The sequence below is a fragment of the Vombatus ursinus genome, unplaced genomic scaffold (assembly GCF_900497805.2).
Source record: "Vombatus ursinus unplaced genomic scaffold, bare-nosed wombat genome assembly UNPS02009205.1, whole genome shotgun sequence".
In the NCBI taxonomy this organism is placed as follows: domain Eukaryota; kingdom Metazoa; phylum Chordata; class Mammalia; order Diprotodontia; family Vombatidae; genus Vombatus; species Vombatus ursinus.
Window position 1 is genome coordinate 11,972,859 of NW_020948983.1, and position 19,061 is coordinate 11,991,919.

General features: G+C 41.4%; 1 protein-coding gene across 3 annotated transcripts in view; it reads left to right on the forward strand.

Annotated features, from left to right (window-relative positions):
- The first annotated feature begins 2,617 nt into the window (after positions 1 to 2,617).
- XPNPEP1 (X-prolyl aminopeptidase 1) overlaps positions 2,618 to 19,061 on the forward strand; it is a 61,082-nt gene continuing 44,638 nt past the window's right edge. Inside the window, exons 1-4 of one of the 3 annotated variants that reach the window (XM_027851672.1) lie at positions 2,618 to 2,726; positions 4,618 to 4,834; positions 6,210 to 6,260; positions 10,790 to 10,914. In XM_027851672.1, coding sequence (XP_027707473.1) covers positions 10,798 to 10,914 — 117 coding nt within the window. In that variant the 5' untranslated portion in view covers positions 2,618 to 2,726; positions 4,618 to 4,834; positions 6,210 to 6,260; positions 10,790 to 10,797. Of the gene's footprint in view, positions 2,727 to 3,419; positions 3,538 to 4,617; positions 4,835 to 6,209; positions 6,261 to 10,385; positions 10,392 to 10,789; positions 10,915 to 19,061 lie in introns of those variants that run through there. The other 2 variants (XM_027851673.1, XM_027851674.1) reach the window with 2 other exon arrangements.

The following is a 19,061-nucleotide window of genomic DNA, read 5'->3' on the forward strand; positions in this document are numbered from 1 at the left end:
AGCTTTAGATGAGTAAAAGCAGAGAGGGTGGGTCATGTGGATAACTCAGGGCTGAGATTTGGCAAAGCGCGAGCAGCGGCTTGAGGAGGAGACGAGGAATTGAGTTGAACAGGTTAACTAACAGGTTAACATTTCAACTAAGCAATATGGATAGGGCATTGGACTTTGAGCCAGGAACACCTGTGCTCAAATTTCATCTTGGACACTTAGTAACTATGTGACACTGGGCAAATGATCTATCCTTTCTGTGCACTCCTTATCTGCAGTATGAGTTGGTTAGACCCAATGGCCTTTAAGGTTCCTTCCAGCTCTAAAGCAAGATCTTGTGATCCTGAGAAGTCAGAGCAGAGAGGATGGACTTGAAGAGAGGCAAGGGCTAGAATGACTAAAGATCATGGTGAAGACATAGGTTCAGGAAGAGTTAAATTAAGGCAGAGATGAGAAAGTGGGAGAATATGATGAAAGACAGGAATGTCAGATGTGGGTTGTGGAGATACAATAATTATAGCTTAGCATATATGACCATTCCTATGTGTGACTGAGGTCAAGTGAAGGTGCAGAAAGGAGTTGGGGAGATTGATAAACCGGGGTTGTGAGAGAAGCCCTGGAAACAGTGAAGTATTAAAATGTAAATGTAGCCTTACAAGGGAACTGAAACTGGGTTTAGTAAATGTTCATTTGTGTATGTGTGTATGTACATATGTGTGTTTGTGTGTTCATGAACATGTGTTATGTGTATACTATGTGTCTCCCTCATTGAATATCAAATAGTCAATTCAGTAAGCATTAAGTGCCTATTATATACAACTGTTCTACAAATTGGGGATATGAAGACAAAGATGAAATAGTCCTTGCCCTCAAGGAGCTTTCATTCTATTGGGCTCAGAAGTAAGCCAGCCAATGCAAAGTATATAGAAAGTATATACAAGGTAATTTCAAGGATGAGATGCAAATAACTGAGTGGGGGTCGAATCAGGAAAGTCTAGGAATTCTACAAGGTGGAGTTAGGAAGAAGTATACTCCAGATATGGAAGACTACTTGCACATAAAGTCACAGAAGCTGGAAATGGAATGTCTTGTAAGAAAAACAGTTTGGCTGGAGCAGAGAGGGTGGAAAGGGGAGTAATATGAAATAAGGCTTGCTTGACTTATCTTCCCATGAGTAACGTGACTTGCAATGGTGTGTTTGCACCAAAACCCACTTATACCTTTCTCTTAGGATGCACCTGTTGTGATGAAATATTAGAACAATTAGTTGTTTCCCTCTTTCTCTCTGGGTTTCAGTTCCTCATCTGTAAAATGAAGAGGTTGAACTAGATGGGCCAAAGTCCCTTCCAGGCTTAACATTCTATGATGTACCTGGAAGACATTTCAAGACTGCTTTTCCAAGACTGGACACCCAGTCACAGATTCACAGAAGCTGAAAACTTGAGATTTTTCTTGGGGGGTGGTGTGTATGTGAAAATTCTACCTTCTTTAACTCCAAAGTCTTTATTAATATGGGGAAGAAAGATTGGAACTCTGTTACTTCCCATCGGGCTCAGATACTCTTCACTTTGGTGTCCCAAAGTAAAGAGGCATTGAAGGGATGCTTAGAAAGGGCCCAGGAACTTGACTTCCAAATCTCAGCTTAGCGACTTACTTGCTGTGTAACTTTGGGCACTGTCACCTACCTTTTTGGTCTTATTTTCCTTATATGTAAAATGGAGATAAGAACACTTATTGTCTGCCGTATATATCCTTATATGTATACATCATCTGATTTTTGTTTTGTATCGACTTGGATAAATGAGTTTCTTTGCTAAAAAAGAAAAAAAAAAGTTGGCTTCCTTACTTATATCGGTAAACATTTTGTCCCCAGGGTTCTGGTTAGGCCTATGCTTTGTGAACCAAAAAGAAGTATAAATGTGAATTATTGTTAGGACTGGGGTTCCACGGCTGGAGGTTATGTTATATCCTCAGCCTTCTAGAATACATCCTTCCCCCAGGTCGAGGGAAGAACATAGACTCAATCAACCAGTTAAAACTAGGCTAGCCTGGAAAATCCTCAAGTGACCTACAGAGGGCCAACTCCATTACGAACACATTCCAGCATATTTATCACTGGCGTGGGGGGTATAATAACACTGTCCTGGTTTGTCTTACACCTAACCACTGTCCCCTTTTCTCTGGCCCTCCTTTAGGTCCCTGAAATCCCACCAGTTCATCTTTGCACCGGGCCTCTCCTTCTCTGGCCTAGGAAAATCATCTCTTGCTTTTCAAACAGGAGGTAATTGAGAAGGAATAACCGCCTAGCCTTTTGTGTCCCTTCTTTTTTCCTGATTGCTGCGCGGGAAGTAGGACATGCACTCAGGATCTAAGAGGGTTCTTTCTTTCTTCCTCCTCTTCTTTTTAAAAAGAGGGTTAAGACCCTATTCATACTACTGTAAAACCAGCAGATGGCCAACTACAGAGGACAAGTTCTAGGCCGGCTCTACGTTAAGTCCCGGATCTAGGCTTTGAGGGGCAATTTCGGGGTAAGGCGGAAGACCGCAAGAGGCTAAGGTTTGCGTGACGTCACAGACGGAGGGGGCGTGGCCAGGGCTTGCAAACGGGGCTCCGTCTCAGCGTTCCTTCCTCTCTGGTCGAGTTACGATCAGCTGGTCTGCGCTTCCCTGACGTGGGCTGTGGCGCGTCACTGCTGCATGGCCGCCTCCTCCGGAAAGCCGGCCGGGGCAAGTGGAGAGGTGAGCTGAGCGAGAGGAGCTGTGGAATCCGGAGTCCGCCAGCCCGGGCCACGTTGGAGCATCAGGGGGTTGCGGTGCAGCGAGGTCGGGGCCAGGGAGAGAAGCGAGTGCAGCAGGACAGAGGTGGAAGTGCAGCGCATACAACTCCGGCCTTGTTCTGCCTGCAAGCGTGCGGTCCATTTCCCAGGGAGGCCTTTTGGTGCTTAGAACGGCCGGGCTTCCAGGGGCAGGCTCTGTGCAATCAAATCTACGGTGGAATTGGGATAAGGGAGGACAGGCTAGTCTTGGGCCAGACACACCTGACCAGTGGGGAGTAGGAAGTGCTGCACCCTTTACTTTGGTGTAAGTTAGGTAGGAATGGGGGATGAGGACAAGGAACACTATAGTAGTTTCATGCGGGGCGCCTCCCTTCCCTCTTCCTGGGGAGTGCTAATCCTTCGGTCGAATCAAATTTATTCGAACAGAATCTTAGAACTGGAAGAAAACTTAGAAATTGTCTAGTGTAACCCCGTCACTTTACAGACGGGGAAATTGAAACTCACATTGGTGAAATGACTTGCTCAGGGTCACACACAATGACAGAGCATCGACTACAATCCGAAAACCCCGACTCCTCAAATCCAGTGCTCTTCCCACTCCAGTAGTTCAAACCCAGGCAATTAAAAACACTTGCCTGAAAATCAGTCTGTAATAGCTTTTATAGGTAAAGCGGAGAATGTTAGCGCTCTCGAAAGTCAGATGTCTAATCTCTTCATTTTACAGATGGGGAAATTGAGCTCTAGAATGATGAAATCACTTGCCTGTGGTCTAAGTGAGTAGTAGTAGATCGCAGTTTAGAACCCTGTTTTGATTTGTAGTTTAATGCTGTACATAGTGCCATGAGACCTTTCAAGGCTTTTAGTTTTTCAACGCCTGATAGTATTCTCTGAAGAGGATGCTGTGGGGGCTCCTCCACCTTAGTCCAGCTCAATTTATATGGGGAGGGATGGTGTTAAAGGTTAACACAGATAATAATCCTTTAACTTTTTATTGGTAAAGAGTTTGTGTCCTCAAGGGGAGGGTTTTTTTTTTTTTTTGGATTAGAGCTGCTTAAGACACAATGAAAGAGTAGAGGATTGAGTTACAGCTTCTAAAGGCAGAAAAGCAAAAGGCCTACCTAAATCGGAGATGGGCTAATCTGCCTCCTGAATAATGAGGTTGGTTGATCCAGCTAGGATACATGAAGGCTGTCTTGCCAACTCTATGTTGTGGCCTGTGGGTTGTTTATAAGAGGTCAAAGGGATCTTGACAGAAACAAAGAAGGGACTTTGGAGCTGGAGAATCTAATCCCTTTATTTTACAGATGAAGAAACAGGCCCAGACTGGTCAGCCTAAGCAGGAAGCTGGTTTTAACCCAGGTCCTCTCCTGTGGCAGCAAAAAAAGTGAAATTTTAAAAAAGGTTTATAAATCAGTTATTATGCAAAGACTGTGTATTTGGCGACTCATCCAGTTTAGCATAACAGATGAGTTTTTTTTTTCTCATGAGACTTCTGTTATGATCCATGTAGGCACTGAGTTTCCCAAGTATTGGGAAGGCAGTATGGTAACAATGGAAAGGAATGTAGACAATCGATTCTAGTTTTAACTTTGTCGCTCCATACTGTGTTACATTAGTTAGATAAGTCACTTAACCATTGTGGGCTGCAGGTTCAATAAGAGGGTTGGACTCGATTTCTCTGAGCTTCTTGCCATTTCCAAGATTGTGTGACTCTTACAGGGCAAAAGTTCAAACTGTAATAATGTGAAGTTGTTTCCCCCTTACATTTATTTGACATGTGAAGAAACTTGCAATCAATCTCTAGAGCAATTTCCTTCAAATATGATCTCATGGATCCATTTATCCAATCACAGATTGATATCCGAAGGAGGAATTTTTCCTGACTCGGGGAAGACTTTCTCCAGCTCAGACCGGTGCTGACACTGACTAAAGTTTGCCTTGCTTGTTGTGGTCAAAGTCTGCCAAGTCTGTCATTTCTCTTTCCTGGGCAAAAGTCTTCAGATCTTTCTGCAGAGAGGAATAAGGACAGTTGAATCTGCGGTAGAGGGACTGATATCCAAGGAAAATCAGGTAATCATTCTAAATGTAAATCTGGTATAGACCTCCTCTCAGGTTTCTGGTTATATTGATAAAGAAGGACCTTGGAAAGGAGAATTGCCTTTTTGATGGCAATCCAGGGAATTTAAAAAAGTTGGCTGTTGACTCCATGGACAATTGCCTGGGGTTAACAAAAAAAAAATTTTTTGGGGGGGGGGAAGATGGAGAAGTAGATGAAATAGATGTAGAGATGGAGAAGATGGAGAAATAGGTAACTGTATCCTGTATTCCAAAGGAAACTTAGGGGATTTGGAAATTGTCTGATTAAAAAAAAAAGAAAAAATACAAAGTAATGAAGGAAAACTAGTGGACTTCAAACAGTGCTGTTTTGATTACTTTAGAAAACCAGAACCCAATGATCATTTTAGAATTGTGAAGTGAGCAATGCGTCTTCTGTATACTCCATAGAAATATTCTGTGATACATATATATAGATGGAGGTAAGGTGGGTAGGGAAGTGGGGGGGGCAGTGTGTAACATTTTGGACTTTCTGAAAAATAAAAAAGATAACAATCTTATTATTCCGTGAGGACTTTCTCTAGATATCTTTTTGAGGGACTGCCTTCAATATCTTTTGAAATTTCTCAGGGTCATTTGCCCCTAAACTAAATGGCCCCAGATTTCCATCCTTTGGGAAATCTTATGTTTGCTTACAAATTTTTTTGTCTCTTCTTTCACTGTTACTTCTATTGTCACAAACACTGCTTTTAACAGTCTTCATACTATTTTAAATGACTACTGATAGGAAAACCAGATAAGCAGGTTTGTTGGACTCATATTTAAATGAAGAGTACATCTGTTTTAAGTGAGGACCTGAGGAGCTCCTTATGAGTATAAAGCTTGGGCTTTGTGATGGCTATTTTAGTGTCTTATTTTAGAGCCTTGTTATAATTCAAGGGTCTTGACTCCCGAAGCCCAGCTTCATGATAAGTGCGTGTGATTGCATTTTAATTCTGTCTAAAGCAGTGTTTTTCTCGTGTGCTATAATGGTCCATTGTGTCTCCTTTGGTTCAATAAAACATTGTTCCTTTAAAACTCAAAAGGATTTAGAATTATGGAGTTTTTGAGTGAAAGGAACCTTAGAGATCATTCACTTGAGAAGATTTAGGGCTGCAATTGCAATCTCATTTGGTTCCTTAAAAAAACCCCAAACTTAAATACATCTAGTGTAATTTTCCCCCATTTGGGGTGGGGGGAAGATGTGAATATATATATAATAAAAGAAGGATAGGAAGGAAGGAAACAAGCATTTAAGTGCCTACTGTGTTCTGGAATTTTGCTAAATGCTTTATAAATATTATCTCATTTGATTTTCACAACAGCTCTGAGAGGTATCTCTATTTTGCAGGTGAGGAAACTGAGACAAGCGGAGGTCAACTTGCCCAGAGTCACACAGCTAGTAAGTATTTGAGACTGGTTTTGAACTCAGATCTTTGCTCCCTCAAAAACAGACATATGAAAAACCTAGACAGCAAAGAGTGGTGAGATAGACTGTTAGGAATGGAAAGGACCCTTGACTCAACTGTTCCAATTTCTTCATTTTATAGAGGTGGAAACTGATGCCCAACTGACTTGGCCAGGTTCTCCAGTTTTATTCTCAGTCCAGTAATTTTTGCCTTCCAGAGATGGGGACTTGGGAAAGGGAATCCACTGCTACTTTTTTTTTTTTTAAGCTATTAAAGTGGTGCAGGAGAGGCTGCTGTTGATTCACTTGTTTTCTGTGCACCTGAAAGGGTTTCCAGCCCTTAGGGTCTAAGTAACCTGCCATCCTTTCTGCTGCTCCAGGGGCAAATCCCAGCTGGTGCTTCCTACATTTCTCTTGCTATAAAATGCACAGCTGAGGTGAGGTTGGAAAGTTTGGGAATCCCATTTACAAGCAAACTTGATGGATGTAATGTGATTTTTCAAAAGGTCTTCTTCTATGGCATGCCCTAAATGGTTAACTGAGTCCTATGAACTTAGCTTTTTGATATTGGGTTTGTCCTCCACTTATGCACTTTTTTTCTTTTCTTTTTGGTGAGGCAATTGTGGTTAAGTGGTTTGCTCAGGATTACATAGCTAGTGCATGTCAAGTGTCTGAGGTTGGATTTGAACTTAGATCCTCCTGACTCATCAAGGCTGAAACTCTATCCATTGCACCACCTAGCTGCCCCCTGTCTTATGTACTTTTGTCTTGCCTCTTAGAATAACCTCAGGAACCTTAAGAAATCTCATTGGGAATGTGGACAGATAGTAATAATTAATGAGTGTAGTAAGGGTAGGTTCTGTCATAGGAACATGGTTCTTCTCCTTCATGTAGGAGTTTGCCTCTACCTTGCTCTCTTTGCTCTGAAAAGATCTTAGATACAGAGTTCTGGTTTTCTGATGGTGTCTTTTCCCAGGCAGGCAGAGGGTAATTTTTAGCTGATATTGGAAATGACCAGAATGAAAGAGATAGGGTGACTCACTCTTCTATGTAACCAGAAGCCTCCTTTCTTTCCTTCTGGCCCAACTGTACAAAGGTGCTCCGCCTCAGAAACAGTATCCAAGGCACCTGGTAGGCTCCACCCTACCTTTATCTCTACTACTCCCTTCCTTGTAGGATACACTGAAACCAAACTGGACTACTTTGTATTCCTGAACACACCATGAGTTTTCTTTTCTTTGACCCTAACCTTTCAATCATTTGATCTGTATTAAGCCCTTCTGTATATTACCACTGTGTTATGCCTTGGGAATGCAGAAACACAGACTGAAGAGACAGTTCTTATCCTTGGGGAGCTTAGTTTATGTTCTCTTGGGTGAAGTAACATGTACATATATAAATATATGGGCAGCCAGGTGTCAAAGTGGATAGGCCTGAAGTCAAGAAGACTAATCTTCCAGAGTTCAGATGTGGCCTCAGACATGTACTAGCTTTGTGACCCTGGGCAAGTCACTTAACCCTGTTTACGTCAGTTTCGTTTCCTTATCTTTAAAATGAGTTGGAGAAGGAAATGGCAAACCACTCCAGTATCTTTGTCAAGAAAACCCCAAATGAGGTCACAATGGGTCAGATGTGACTGGAATGACTGAACTATGACATATAAGTGTATACAAAATAGATACCAGATGATATCAGGTGGTTCATGGATTTGCATGGGAAAAAAATCGACATCTTTATTTTTACTTACCTCTAACTGAAATTTAACATTTCTTTCAATTATGAATTAAACAAATAAACTTTATTCTGAGAAGTGATCCCTAGGTTTCACCAGATTGCCAGAAGGGCCCCATGACACAAAAAGAGGTTAAGAACCCTTGATACATTTGGTGGTGTATGAGCTGAATCTTGAGGGAAATAAGGATTTGAGATAGAGATGAGGAAGAAATACATTTTGGGTATGGAAGATGGTCAGTGTAAAGGCATTGAGATGGGAAATGGAGTGGGTGTATGAAGAACTGTAAGGACAGTTTAACTGTAATGTTAAATGCATGAAGGGGAGTAGTAGCCTTAGTTGGAAAAGTAGTTAGGAACCAGACAGTGAAGAGCCAGGTCATCTTGCATTTATATAATAATAGCTCACATATATATAGTTCTTGCTATGTGCCCGGCACTGTGCTAAGCACATTACAATTATTGTCTCATTTGATCTTCACAGCAACCCTGTGAGGTAGGTGCTTTTATTATGCCAATTTTACACATGAGGAAAACTGAGGCAAGCAGGGTAAATGAGTTGCCCAGGGTCACACACTTAGTAAGTGTCTGAGGTTGGATTTAAGCTCTGGTCTTCCTGACTGTTACCCAGTATTCTATTAGAGCACCTAGCTGCCCCTGGCCCTTACTATGTTTTAGACTTTGTGCTAAGCCCTGGATGTACAAATACAAGCAGAAAGAAAGATGGCCCCTGACCTCTGGGAGCTTACTTTCTAATGTGGGGAGATAAACACATAAAAGGAAATTGGAAATGGGGGAGGAGGGGTAAGAATCAAGAGGGCAGCCTGGAGAGGCATTAAAGAGACTTAAAGGATGGCCTGAGCGTCCTCCCTCAGATGGTGGTGGTTGTCGTTTGTCCTTCATTCTGGAAGAGGACCATGACATCAGCAAGGTGATGCCATGATTTGCAAGTGAATTAGATTTAAATGAGGGAGGGCTGTGCAAAGTCACCACCCTTACTCTTGCCATCTGGGTCCAGTGGCAAGATATAGATCAGGATGCCTGGAGATGGCCCTGGATGTCTTAAAATGGCGGTTCTAAGAGGAACTAGCCAATCAGAGGGAGGGGCTGCAAGGGCAAGGAGTGTAACCTGGAGAGAAAGGAATAAAGGATTTTAAAATGCCCAAGAGGTTCATATGTGTTCTAAGATGCAATAGGGAGCCACTGGGGTTTGAGTGAGGAAGGAAAAGAAATCATTTTGGCAAGTGTGGGGAGGATGACTTCTAGTGGGGAAGAGACGTGAGGCAGGAAGACCAGTTAAGGTCCAGGTGAGAGATGATGAGGACCTGGCCTAGGGTGGTGACTGTGTGCGTGGAGAGGAGACAGATCCAAGAATAGTTTGGAAGGTGGAAATGATAAGATCTGGCAATTGACTGAATGTGAGGTGAAGGAAAGTGAGCAGTTGAGAATGATAATGAGATAGTTAACCTGGACTCTAAAAGGATGGGCCCCCTCAACAGAAGTGGGGAAGTCTGCTAGAGGAGTGGGTTTGGGGGTAAAGTAAATGAGCTTTGTTTTAGACAAGTTAGGTTTGAAATTCCCATAAGACACTGGTTTGAAACGTCCACTAGGTAGTTGATAAAGTGGGGCTTGAGTTTGGGAGAGAGACTAGAGAGATGTGTAGATCTGGGAAATATCTGCGTAGAGATTACAAGCCCATAGCAGCTGATGAGACCATTGTAGAGAGAAAGAGAGAAGGGAAGCAGGTTCAGGGCAGTTGGAGCATTCCCACTGTTAGTGGGTGATATATGGATGAGAACAGTGTTGGGACAACCCAGAGAGGAGACGGTGTCCTGGAGGAGAGAGAGAGGGGCTTTTGCTCACAGTTTCCTTCCCATGGAATGTTGCCCCTCCCCCACCCCCTAATCTCTGTTAAAATCATACCAGTCCTTAAGGCCCAGCTCTGTTACCACTTCTGTGTAGCTTTCTTTGATCCTGTCCTCAGCCAATCTTTTCTTCCAATGAGCTTGTATAGTACATTGTTTGTCTTTCGTTCACTATCACCTGTTTCATGTCAATTTTCTTTTTGGTGGCTAACCCCTTTAACAGTCTGTAAGCTCCTGAGGGATCATATCTTATTTAAATTTGTTTCCACTCTTGTGCTTTGTTCAGTGACCTGTACATAGGAGGTGTCCAATAAATATTTGTTGAATGAAGTGTCCCATTTAGAATTTCGACATTCTTAGCTGACCCTCTTTAATCCACAGCAGAGTTAAATGTAACTACTTTTTATATACATTCTAAAATCATAGAATTTTAGTCTTACAGTTCATCTGGTTTGATACCCTCATTTCATTAATGAGGAAAGTTGAAGTCCAGGGAAGGTAAGATAACTTACCCAGGGTCACACAGCTAGTTAGTGGCAGTTGGGAGCAGAACCCAGGTCTCCTGATTCTCTAGTCCAAAGGAATAGCTTACAGTTGGACAGTATTAAAATGACTATTACAGATTAAACTTTTCTTCTCATATGTTACTTACTAGATATCCTTCTGACTGGTTGAGGTGATTCTAGGTCCTATTCACAGTTGGTATGTCAAAGAAGGTAGGGCACATGGGGGAAAATACATGGTAAGATATGTATTTATGTGTATATATATATATATAGAGAGAGAGAGAGAGAGAGAGAGAGAGAGAGAGAGAGAGAGAAGGGGCTGAGTTTGTGATGCTAGTTCTCATTAGGGCTTATTCAAAATGAGTCATGGGTGTATATGGGACAGTCTGGTTTTGAAATGTCCTGTCTTATGTTCTTCCAGACAACAGAATGGTTCCAAAGGTGACTTCTGAATTGTTGCGGCAGTTGAGACAGGCCATGAAGAACACTGAGTATGTGACCGAACCAATCCAAGCTTACATAATCCCATCGGGTGATGCTCACCAGGTACAGGGTGGAATTTGGCTAATGGCAGAACTCCTTTTGCCTTTTCAGCCTATATGATGGGATGTGGGTCCTCCATTTGTGAGCTCTGCCAGAGTACCTTCTATATATCCTTAATATAATCATCGTTACCTGGACCCCAGCAAAGTACCTCGTATCACAATTTATGCCCAATAAATACGTGAAGGTCCAATTGGGCTTCCTTTTGACTACTGGCACCCTTTTGTGAGGTGGCATTTGCGTACTTCCTGGTGCTATTGGTGGTTGTTGTTCTTTTTAATGTGTGTGCTTCTGGCATTTCTAGCTAGACTGTGAGCTCCTGGAGGGCTGAAATCCTTAAATTTTGTTTGGATACAGAACTGGGTATAATTCTGATTACTACATGGATGCATTTTACATTTTTGGCTGATTCAAGATGACCATGGGCAAAACTGTGAGATTTGGCAAGAATTCAGGATCCCCAAATATTCATATTTGTCACTCTTTCCCTCTCTTAAGGTAGTCTATGCCTTGTACCTGTCAAATCCAGTTTTCTAGTAAGATGTAAGTTCTTTGAGGGCAGAAAGTGTTTTGTCTTCTTTGTTATATCCCCAGCACCTCACTCAGTTCCTTGAAAGCAGTAGACAGTAAATAACGAAATATAATTATACAGCACTTACAGGCCTTTGGAGATGTCTTAGATCTTTACATTGCTGAGAAGGGCGAAGTCTATCAATGTTAGTCATCACATAATGTGGCTGTTACTGTGTACAACATTCTCCCAGTTCTGCCCCCTTCACTCAGCATCAGTCCATATAAGTCTTTCCAGGTTTTTCTGAAGTTCACCTGCTCATCGTTTCTTATAGCACAATAGTATTCCATTACATTCATATACCATAGCTTATTCAGCCATTCCCCAATTGATGGGCATCCTCTGAATTTCGAATACTTGGCCACCACAAAAAAACAGCTATAAATATTTTTATACATGTGGGTCCTTTTCCCATTTTTATGTTCTCTTTGGGATATAGGCCTAGTAATGCTATTGTGGGGTCAAAGGGTATATGCACATAAACCCTTTGGGCATAGTTCCAAATTGCTCTCCAAAATGGTTGGATCAGTTCACAAGTCCACCAACAATGCATTAGTGTTCTAATTTTCCCATCTCCAACATTTATCATTTTCCTGTTTTGTCATGCTGGCCAATCTGATAGGTGTGATGTGATACCTCAGAGTTATTTTGATTTGCATTTCTCTAATCAATAGTGATTTAGAGCATTTTTTCATATGATTATAGATGGCTTTAATTTCTTCATCTGAGAACTGCCTGTTCATATCCTTTGACCATTTATCAATTGAGGAATGACTTGTATTATAAATTTGACTTAATTCTCTCTATATATTTAATTCCCTATATATAGTTTTGCCCATGGTCATGTTGAATCAGCCAACAATGTAAAATGCATCCATGTAGTAATCAGAATTATACCTAGTTCTGTATCCAAACAAAATTTAAGAGTTTCAGCCCTCCAGGAGCTCACAGTCTAGCTAGAAATGCCAGAGGCACACACATTAAAAAGAACAACAACCACCAATAGTACAAGGATGTGTGCAAATGCCACCTCACAAAAGGGTGCCATATATATAGGCTGAACTAATTCTATATATATATTTATATATATGAGGCCCTTATCAGAGACACTGGTTGTAAAAATTCTTTCCCAGTTTTCTACTTCCATCCTAATCTTGGTTGCATTGGCTTTGTTTGTGCAAAAACTTTTCAATTTAATGTAATCAAAATGAACCATTTTGCATTTCTTTGTAATGTTCTCTATCTCCTGTTTGGTCATGAATTTTGTTCTCCATAAATCTGACAGGTAAAGTATTCCTTGCTCTCCCAGTTTGCTTATAGTATCAGCCTTTATATCTAAATCATGAACCCATTTTGACTTTATTTTGGATATGGTGTGAGATTTTGTTCTATGCCTAGTTTCTGCTATTCTCTTTTCTAGTTTTCCCAGCAGTTTTAGTCCAATAGTGAGTTCTTATCCCAGAAGCTGGGGTTGTTGGGTTTATCAAATAGTAGATTATTATAGTCATTGAATACTGTGTCTTGCATACCTAACCTATTCCACTGATCTACCACTCTATTTCTTAGCCAGTACCAAGTAGTTTTTATGATTGATGCTTTATAATACAATTTAAGATCTGGAACAGCTAGGCCACCTTCCCCTGCATTTCTTTTCATTAGTTCCCTTGATATTCTGGACCTTTTGTTAGTTCAAATGAATCTTGTTATTATTTTTTCTAGCTCTTTAAAATAATTTTTTGGTAGTTTGATTGGTATGGCACTGAATAAGTAAATTAGCTTAGGTAGAATTGTCATTTTTATTATATTAGATTATCCCCATTTTAGATATAGGGAAATTGAGGCTCTATAAAGGTTATGTGACTTCTTGTTGATCACCTGGGTGAGTAAGTGTAAATGTCGAAATTTGAACTTGTGGTCTGCTGTTGCCAACATAATTGTATATGACACCATGCTACCCTTCCTGTTCCTATTGTTTTGAATCAGACTAAGATAGTCACTGTAAAATTAGAGAAATTTATTGAGATGAGTTGAATTGACTTGTTCACAGGGAAAGCCCTGCTTATTAGTTAATAAGGCTAGGTTCCCTTATAGGTATCTGAGTTCTCTTTCTATACTCTCTCTCTCTCACATCTCTCTGAATGTGAATTTCAGGCATTGTGTCTTCTCCTCTATCCCTGGAGGTACTTAAGTCCTTTCCCTAAGTTTGTAATTACTAGCAAAGTATGTTCAGACTTCAGGAAGAGGGAGAGATGTATTTTTTCTTTTTGACCCTAAAATCACACTCCATAATTAGTTAGTCTTGGGCAGCTTCTTAGAGTTTGCTTTGTGGTGGAGTGTTGAGAAGGCGCGATGTAAAAGGCAGAAGAGGCCCACCTTTTGCCTTTGAGGAGGCATGTGCGGCCTCTATGGGAAATTGAGAATACAGATTTATGAAAAGACTGATATGGCTCCAATTCAGTCAACATAACTCTGAGGTGTTATAGTAAGACATTTAGAATATCTGTGTGCTTTAGGGGATAAGTGAGTATAAAGATAGGTAAAGATGGTTCCAGCCCTCAGTGAGCTTGCAATATGATAGAGGAGGTGTGGCAAATAATACAGATTGTTATAGTGCCAGGCAAGTGGGAGAAGGGCATCAAAGAGGTATGAATAATGCAAGTTAGAGGAGACAAAGATTGCTTCTTATGAGGGGCTTGGGAGAAGCTTCCTGAACTTGTATTTGAAATGATCCTCAGTGGTTGGGCAGGACTTCACAAGGCAGCTGTGTGGGAAGGGCATTCCAGACTGAGAGGGGCCTGAGCAAATGCACAGAGTTTGAACAGCATGGGGCAATTTCAGGAAGAGGTGGAGGTCATTCAGTTTGGCTGTAGTATATGATACATGTGAAGAGGAATAATAGAGATAAGAGTAGAAACGTAGATTGAAACCATATTTTAGAGAATCTTGAATGCCAGCCTTAAGTACCTCATGTGAGTTAATAGTGGTCTAGTTAGCATTTTTAATTAATGGGGCCCCAGCAATAGTCATAGGACCAGTAAATATAGCTTACTTGCCTGCGGGTGTTGTTGAAGCACTGGCATCTTCAAAGGGGGCTGGCTATACCCTCCCTTCCTGCCCTCATAAAAAAAAAAGTAATAATAAAATATTCCCAAAATACATCCCAAAATACAATGGGCTGCCTTAGGAAGTACTGGATTACCCATCACTGGAGGTCTTCAACCAAAGGCTGGATGACTATTTCTTTTTCTTTTTTTTTTAATATTTATTTTTAACATTCTTTTCTTTTTAAATTTTGAGTTTCAAATTCTCTTCCTCCTATTCACCCCTCCCCCCCACTGAGAAGGCAAGCAATATGATATCAATTATACATGTGAAATAATGCAAAACATATTTCTACATTAGTCATATTTTTTAAAAAAGCAAAAACAAAATGAGAAAATTATACTTCAGTTTGCACTTGGATCATCAGTTTTCTCTCTGGAGGGGGGATAGTATTTTTTCATCATGAGTCCTTTGGAATTGTCGTGAATCATTGTATTGACCAGAGCAGCCAAGCCTTTCACAGTTAATCATCATCACAACATTGCTGTTACTGTGCACAATGATCTCCTGGTTCTTTTCACTTCACTTTGCATCAGTTCATATAGGTCTTGCCATGTTTTTCTGAAACCACCCCCTCATCATTTCTTATGGCTTGTTAGTACTCCATCACAATCATATATCACAACTTGTTCAGCCATTCCCCAATTGATGAGCATCCCCTCAACTTCCAATTCTTTGCCACCACAAAAAGAACAGCTATAAGTATTTTTGTGCAAATAGGTAGTTTTCCTTTTTCTTTGATTTTTTTTTGGGATACAGACCTAGTAATGGCATTGCTGGGTCAAAGGGTATGCATAGTTTTATAGCCCTTTGGGTATAATTCCAGATTGTTCTCCAGAGTGGTCAGACCAGTGCACTGTTCTACCAGTAGTTCATTAATGTATCTATTTATCCCTCATCCCTTCCAGCATTTGTCATTTCTGACAGGAATGAGGTGGTACGTCAGAGTGGATGCCTTTTTCTTGAGGGATTTTTTTTCAGATATGGGTTGGACTAGATGGTCACTGAATTCTTTTCCAACTCTGAGGTTCTTTAGTATGAGTGTGGCTCTCCACTGCACCTTCTTTTTCACTATGGGATGCCAAATGGCCTTTCCTTTTAAAGAGTGACTTAAAGAGGGCAAACTTGAGTCCCTTGACTTGGGAAAGGAGACACTGATATCTCAGGTTTTTCTGCACTGTGTGGTGAGCTAAAGGGAAGGTGGAAGAAATGCTTACTGGATCTAACAGTTGAAACTTATTTATTCAATAACTATTAAATGATTATTATCTTCACATGCCAAGGGACATATAAATGTAAAAACTGAATAAAAAGTGGTCCATTCCTTCAAAGCATTTACAATGCACTGGTGGTGACGGTGATGGTGGTGGTGAGGGGAGTGGATGAGAAAAGATAAATGGGTAACTCCAAGACAAGGGGAAAATGTGACAATGACCTGGGAATGGCACTGAGGAAGGATCATAGAAGGTATATAGAGGGAGAAATATCAGTTTGGGGAAACTTTCTAGTAGGTGTTATAGTTAAGTCGGCCTTACAGTTACTCTCCCAGTTGGTGTACTCCAGTTGAAACTAGTGGGCATGACTAAAATTATCAAAGGAGGAAAAAGCACAGAGACTATTTCAGGGAATCAATCAATTTTCAATTTTGGCGGGAGTCTTGAGTGTGGGGTGGGGATTAGTAGGGGATATAAGACTAGAAATCTATCATAGATTCTTGGGATATAATTGAGAGGACATCACTCATTGATTCAACAAACATTTATCAAGCGCCCTCTGTAATCTGACCCAATCCTTAATTGAATGATGGAGTCCCACTGCCAAGTAGATGGGATCAGACTGTAGAAGACATTGCACGTCAGACTAAGGAGTATGGATGTAATTTGGTACGAGAAATGGAAGGAATGCTGATTGATTTGAGCTATGCATAAGGTGAATCTGACTTTGGAACTGAATTCAATCCAAAGAGGAGGACTGTTGTCACCACTGTTGGTGTTTGACTGTCGAGGATTGAAGGCTGGTGAAATGGGTATGGGAAGAGGTTGTTCACAGTGTAGAGGCTACACTCTGCCTTCATTCCATGTGATCATACGTTTAGAGCTGCAAGTGACCTTGAAGGTTCCCTATTCCAAAGGTATTAAACCCTGGGCCTTTGGGCTGCATGTGGCCTGCAACACTCCCAAGTGGGCCTGAACCAGATCAACATGTAATTGAAATGTATTTTACAAAATACAAATACAATAAAGCATGGATAACATTACATTTTAAACCCAAGTCAATATGTGTCTTGCAAGGATCCTTTTGTATGGATTGGTGGCTCCTGTTTCTATTTGAGTTAGATATTATTGCTGTAATCTAACCCTTTCATTTTACAGGTGAATGAATAAGTAAATGAAAAAGCTTTTATCAAGCGCTATGTGCAGTGCACTCTGCTAAGTGCTGGGGATCCAAGTAGAGATGTTAAGGAAACCAAGACCAAGCTAGGTTAAGTGATTTACTTATGGGGCCTCGGCTGGTTGTCTTCTGGTTTTCCTTCTGGCTGTTGAAGTCCTTGTTCCTGAGGCTTAGATTTCGTGTCCTGTGGCACTGGCTTATTAAATATTGATTCCTTCCTTCAGCTGCTGGTGGTGTGTTTCATTTTCTGTTTGTCCACTTTGGGACTGGATTGAGTACAGCTGTGTTGTGTCGGTGGGCTGAGTGATGGGCCTCAATCTCATTCTCTTGATAATCAGCCTGAGTTTCTGCCATTGTCCCCTGCCACCTTGAACCGACGATCTCTTCTGACTTGGTGACTTGATACTATCCCCGAGTTCCTTGTTAGTGACCTAGGATCATCTCTGCTTCCTTTGGAAACTAGTCATTTTTCTGGAAGATTTCAAACAAATCATAATTGCAGTTAATCACACAGGAAGATCTGTCTGGGAGTTTTCCTTGAATGAGGGCTGAAGGTTTTTGGTTGTAGATGAGGTGGAGGTTCCTTCTGAGGTTTTCTTTTGCCTCATGTTGAATCCAGTCTGTGTATTTGCTAGCAGGGGATGTTCTCGTACCAAAGCCAAGGTCATCTTGATATTTGATGGGCTTGGGTGCTGTTCTGAGGCCAATTTCTTTTGCAGTCGTGAAAATGGTTTTTCATTGTTCTCTCCAGTGCTTCATCTCTTTTGGTGAGGCTTAATTTTCTCAGAAGGAGTTCCCCAAGGGGACAGATGATGATTGCTTTCAGCCAATAGCCATCCTCTCCCCTTTGCCTCCAACTTTATATTTGGGGACAGTGTTTGGAGAGGTGTTTTATAGTAGGGATGGGGGATTGTAGACTGCAGTAGAGATCATCTAGCCCAAGTCTCTTATTTTACAAAAAGGAAAACTGACTCCTTTGAGCTTCCATCCAAAGCATTGGGTGTTTCTGGCACCATTCTTAAATGTGTATTCTGTAGATAGAGGGTGTGAGGGGGTCACAGTGGCTCAACTGTGACAGTTGGTTACATTTGTCACAGTCTTTGTTTATCTAGGCTTAACTGAAGTTCTTACTCCTGCCTTCTTGATGCACTGGTATTCTTTTTTTTTTTTTTTTTTGCAAGGCAATCAGGGTTAAGTGACTTGCCCAGGGTCACACAGCTAGTAAGTGTCAAGTGTCTGAGGCCAGATTTGAACTCAGGTCCTCCTGACTCCAGGGCTGGTGCTCTATCCACTGCACCACCTAGCTGCCCCTACTGGTATTCTTTTTAAAAAACCTTCTAAACAATTGTTCCTGTTGCCCTAGCTTGGCTATCTGAAACTGCACATGAAGCCTTGATCTTAGCCCATTCGTGAAAGGGAGGCTCCCTCATATAAGGAATCCTATGAGTATGTTTTCTGGGGCTGAAAGTACTTGGGGGAATCATTGGACCTATGAGCTGTTAAGACTTACTTCTTTCAGAAGGAGGCTAAGGCAAAAAGTCACTTTGGCTTGTTTTCCTGGGTAGCCTCCTGGCTGATGGAAATTTTCCTTAGGGAGATGGAAGGGGGAGAAGCAATCTGGAATTCTGTCCTTTGTGTATTTTCTGTAACACAAATAAAACACCCACACACCCTTCCCTGCCTGGAGTCTTTCCAGAAATGATTAATGTGACTGCCTAATTATACATGGGCGTGGCGCCCTGGTGGTCTGGCTTGGGTTGTCTCTGTGGCTGAATGACTGTCTTCATCTGGCTGTGGTGTTAATGACCTGAGGAGGAGGAGGCAGCTCCTTAGGCAAGAGGCCACCCTGTCTATCTCTTTTGTATCATATTTAGGACTAGCTCTGGTGCTTGGGGGACCTCCTTACTTGGGAAGGGAGTGCTTAAGGCCAAGACCTTGTTATTACTGCCCTGCAAGGAATTTTTCCAATTACTCTATTTCCCTGCCCTAAGGACCCCTCTTGGTGTTTTGGACTGACTACAGTCCTCAGGGTCTTGCTCCATCTTCAATAATTCTGAAAAGCAGGGCTTTTTGGCCCTGTCAGTGA